Source organism: Alosa alosa, chromosome 4 (genome assembly GCF_017589495.1).
Source record: "Alosa alosa isolate M-15738 ecotype Scorff River chromosome 4, AALO_Geno_1.1, whole genome shotgun sequence".
In the NCBI taxonomy this organism is placed as follows: Eukaryota; Metazoa; Chordata; class Actinopteri; order Clupeiformes; family Clupeidae; genus Alosa; species Alosa alosa.
In genome coordinates this window covers 34924391-34928511 of record NC_063192.1, presented here as the reverse complement: position 1 = coordinate 34928511, position 4121 = coordinate 34924391, and the positions used below count along the sequence as shown (strand labels likewise).

At 50.3% G+C, this 4121-nt stretch overlaps 1 protein-coding gene across 1 annotated transcript in view; it reads right to left on the bottom strand.

Moving 5' to 3' along the window:
• LOC125293359 (regulator of telomere elongation helicase 1-like) overlaps positions 1-3807 on the bottom strand; it is an 81489-nt gene extending 77682 nt beyond the window's left edge. Inside the window, exon 1 of the mRNA XM_048241225.1 lies at positions 3551-3807. Within this exon, the coding sequence (XP_048097182.1) occupies positions 3551-3807 (257 nt within the window). The remainder of the gene's footprint in view (positions 1-3550) is intronic.
• Between the last annotated feature and the right edge of the window lie 314 nt (positions 3808-4121).

Sequence of the window (4121 nt, the reverse complement as noted above, 5' to 3'; positions counted from 1 at the left end):
TCGCTGATTCAGAGGCGTTACCTTCCAGATCATTCTTGATCACGTGATGTGGCGTATCTTATGACGTCATGATGGGGAGGTCTTATTTTCTGCAGACGTGGCTTATGACGTCATGATGGGGAGGTCTTATTTTCTGCAGGCGTGTCTTATGACATCATACAAAGGGGCGGGGGGAGTTGTTTTTCTGGAACTTTCAGCAACGTGGGTGTAACTTTGCTTTGTACCTTGAAACCGTAAAAAGAGTTTTTTTTTTTTTTAATTCATTTAAAATGTATTATTGAAAAATAAAAAAGAAATTAAAATAAAAGTCTGTAAAGCACAACCAGAGTGTGAGAGGGACAACCGTGTTGAACAGTTTATTTGCCGAGGACCTGTCTTGATGATGCGTGAAACTGAGGGCTCTGAACTCTGGGGAGCTTGGGATTCCTTAGGATTCCTCGGTCCTAGTAGCGGGGCAGAGGCAGGCAGGCAGGCAGGCAGAGTCCCTGGGATGAGGCTCCGCGCGCGCGAGACAGAGACAGAGAGAGAGAGAGCAAAGTCCGGAGCTCTTAGAGACAGATGCAGAGACAGAGAGAGAGAGAGAGAGCAAAGTCCGGAGCTCAGGACTTTGCTCTCTCTCTCTGTCTCTGTCTCTAAGAGCTCAGGACTTTGCTCTCTCTCTCTCTCTCTGTCTCTGTCTCCTAAGAGCTCAGGACTTTGCTCTCTCTCTCTCTCTCTCTCTCTGTCTCTGCCTCTGTCTCTAAGAGCTCCGGACTTTGCTCTCTCTCTCTCTCTCTCTCTGTCTCTGCATCTGTCTCTAAGAGCTCCGGACTTTGTTCTCTCTCTCTCTCTCTCTCTCTCTGTCTCTGTCTCTAAGAGCTCCGGACTTTGCTCTCTCTCTCTCTCTGTCTCTGTCTCTAAGAGCTCGGACTTTGCTCTCTCTCTCTCTCTCTCTCTGTCTCTGCCTCTGTCTCTAAGAGCTCCGGACTTTGCTCTCTCTCTCTCTCTCTCTCTCTGTCTCTGCATCTGTCTCTAAGAGCTCCGGACTTTGTTCTCTCTCTCTCTCTCTCTCTCTCTGTCTCTGTCTCTAAGAGCTCCGGACTTTGCTCTCTCTCTCTCTCTGTCTCTGTCTCTAAGAGCTCGGACTTTGCTCTCTCTCTCTCTCTCTCTCTCTCTGTCTCTGCATCTGTCTCTAAGAGCCCGGACTTTGCCTCTCTCTCTCTCTGTCTCTGCCTCTGTCTCTAAGAGCCCGGACTTTGCTCTCTCTGTCTCTGCATCTGTCTCTAAGAGCTCCGGACTTTGCTCTCTCTGTCTCTGTCTCTAAGAGCCCGGACTTTGCTCTCTCTGTCTCTGTCTCTAAGAGCCCGGACTTTGCTCTCTCTGTCTCTGTCTCTAAGAGCCCGGACTTTGCTCTCTCTGTCTCTGTCTCTAAGAGCCCGGACTTTGCTCTCTCTCTCTCTCTGTCTCTGTCTCTAAGAGCTCGGACTTTGCTCTCTCTCTCTGTCTCTGTCTCTAAGAGCCCGGACTTTGCTCTCTCTGTCTCTGCATCTGTCTCTAAGAGCTCCGGACTTTGCTCTCTCTGTCTCTGCCTCTGTCTCTAAGAGCTCAGGACTTTGCTCTCTCTGTCTCTGCATCTGTCTCTAAGAGCTCAGGACTTTGCTCTCTCTCTCTCTGTCTCTGCATCTGTCTCTAAGAGCCCGGACTTTGCTCTCTCTGTCTCTGCATCTGTCTCTAAGAGCTCCGGACTTTGCTCTCTCTGTCTCTGTCTCTAAGAGCCCGGACTTTGCTCTCTCTGTCTCTGCATCTGTCTCTAAGAGCTCCGGACTTTGCTCTCTCTGTCTCTGTCTCTAAGAGCTCGGACTTTGCTCTCTCTGTCTCTGCATCTGTCTCTAAGAGCCCGGACTTTGCTCTCTCTGTCTCTGCATCTGTCTCTAAGAGCCCGGACTTTGCTCTCTCTGTCTCTGCATCTGTCTCTAAGAGCTCGGACTTTGCTCTCTCTGTCTCTGTCTCTAAGAGCCCGGACTTTGCCTCTCTCTCTCTCTGTCTCTGTCTCTAAGAGCTCGGACTTTGCTCTCTCTCTCTCTGTCTCTGCATCTGTCTCTAAGAGCCCGGACTTTGCTCTCTCTCTCTCTGTCTCTGTCTCTAAGAGCTCAGGACTTTGCTCTCTCTCTCTCTCTGTCTCTGTCTCTAAGAGCTCCGGACTTTGCTCTCTCTCTCTGTCTCTGTCTCTAAGAGCTCCGGACTTTGCTCTCTGTCTCTGTGTCTGTGTCTAAGAGCTCCGGACTTTGCTCTCTCTCTCTCTCTCTCTCTCTCTGTCTCTGTCTCTAAGAGCTCCGGACTTTGCTCTCTCTCTCTGTCTCTGTCTCTAAGAGCTCCGGACTTTGCTCTCTCTCTCTCTCTCTCTCTGTCTCTGTCTCTAAGAGCTCCGGACTTTGCTCTCTCTCTCTGTCTCTGTCTCTAAGAGCTCCGGACTTTGCTCTCTCTCTCTGTCTCTGTCTCTAAGAGCTCCGGACTTTGCTCTCTCTCTCTGTCTCTGTCTCTAAGAGCTCCGGACTTTGCTCTCTCTCTCTCTCTCTCTCTGTCTCTGTCTCTAAGAGCTCCGGACTTTGCTCTCTCTCTCTCTGTCTCTGTCTCTAAGAGCTCCGGACTTTGCTCTCTCTCTCTGTCTCTGTCTCTAAGAGCTCCGGACTTTGCTCTCTCTCTCTGTCTCTGCATCTGTCTCTAAGAGCTCCGGACTTTGCTCTCTCTCTCTCTCTCTCTCTCTCTGTCTCTGTCTCTAAGAGCTCCGGACTTTGCTCTCTCTCTCTGTCTCTGTCTCTAAGAGCTCCGGACTTTGCTCTCTCTCTCTCTCTCTCTCTCTCTGTCTCTGTCTCTAAGAGCTCCGGACTTTGCTCTCTCTCTCTGTCTCTGTCTCTAAGAGCTCCGGACTTTGCTCTCTCTCTCTGTCTCTGTCTCTAAGAGCTCCGGACTTTGCTCTCTCTCTCTCTGTCTCTGCATCTGTCTCTAAGAGCTCCGGACTTTGCTCTCTCTCTCTCTCTCTGTCTCTGTCTCTAAGAGCTCCGGACTTTGCTCTCTCTCTCTCTCTGTCTCTGTCTCTAAGAGCTCCGGACTTTGCTCTCTCTCTCTCTCTCTCTCTCTCTCTCTGTCTCTGCATCTGTCTCTAAGAGCTCCGGACTTTGCTCTCTCTCTCTCTGTCTCTGTCTCTAAGAGCTCCGGACTTTGCTCTCTCTCTCTGTCTCTGTCTCTAAGAGCTCCGGACTTTGCTCTCTCTCTCTGTCTCTGTCTCTAAGAGCTCCGGACTTTGCTCTCTCTCTCTGTCTCTGTCTCTAAGAGCTCCGGACTTTGCTCTCTCTCTCTGTCTCTGTCTCTAAGAGCTCCGGACTTTGCTCTCTCTCTCTGTCTCTGTCTCTAAGAGCTCCGGACTTTGCTCTCTCTCTCTGTCTCTGTCTCTAAGAGCTCCGGACTTTGCTCTCTCTCTCTGTCTCTGTCTCTAAGAGCTCCGGACTTTGCTCTCTCTCTCTGTCTCACACACACACACAAACACAGCACACTGATACACACACACACACACCCAAAGATGCGGTAAGACAGACCTCGGAGTAATCGGTGTGTGTTGGGGTCGGGTGTGAGCAGAGCGGTGGCTTTGGCGAGGAAGTCGAGCAGCTCGTCAGACTCCTTGTAGGTCTTCAGGGCCTCCATGAGCTGAGTGAAGTTCTCCTGGCTCAGATTCCGCTTCAACTCCAACAGGAAGTCGTGACCTTTCCACGACCCTGTGACCTCTGACCTCGGAGGCTCAGGTGCCGTCTGGTGAGACACAACTCGATGCATTAGCACAGCATACACAGCAACAGTGATCGGGTTCATGCAATGCTGTCCATCATGTCATCATCTCTTTGGTCATGGCCAGGACAAAGTTTAGTTATGAGCGAAAACACACAAACACACACACACACAGACACACACACACACTACTTCTACTGGGCAGGCTGGGCCTGCTAATGGGTAATGGTTTGCTAGGCATGAAGGGCTATTTCTCAGCTGATGTTGTCCTGTACGCAATCTTTAACTCATATAGCAGTCCTACACAAACTCATATAACAGTCCTACACAAACTCATAGCAGCCCTACACAAACTCATATAG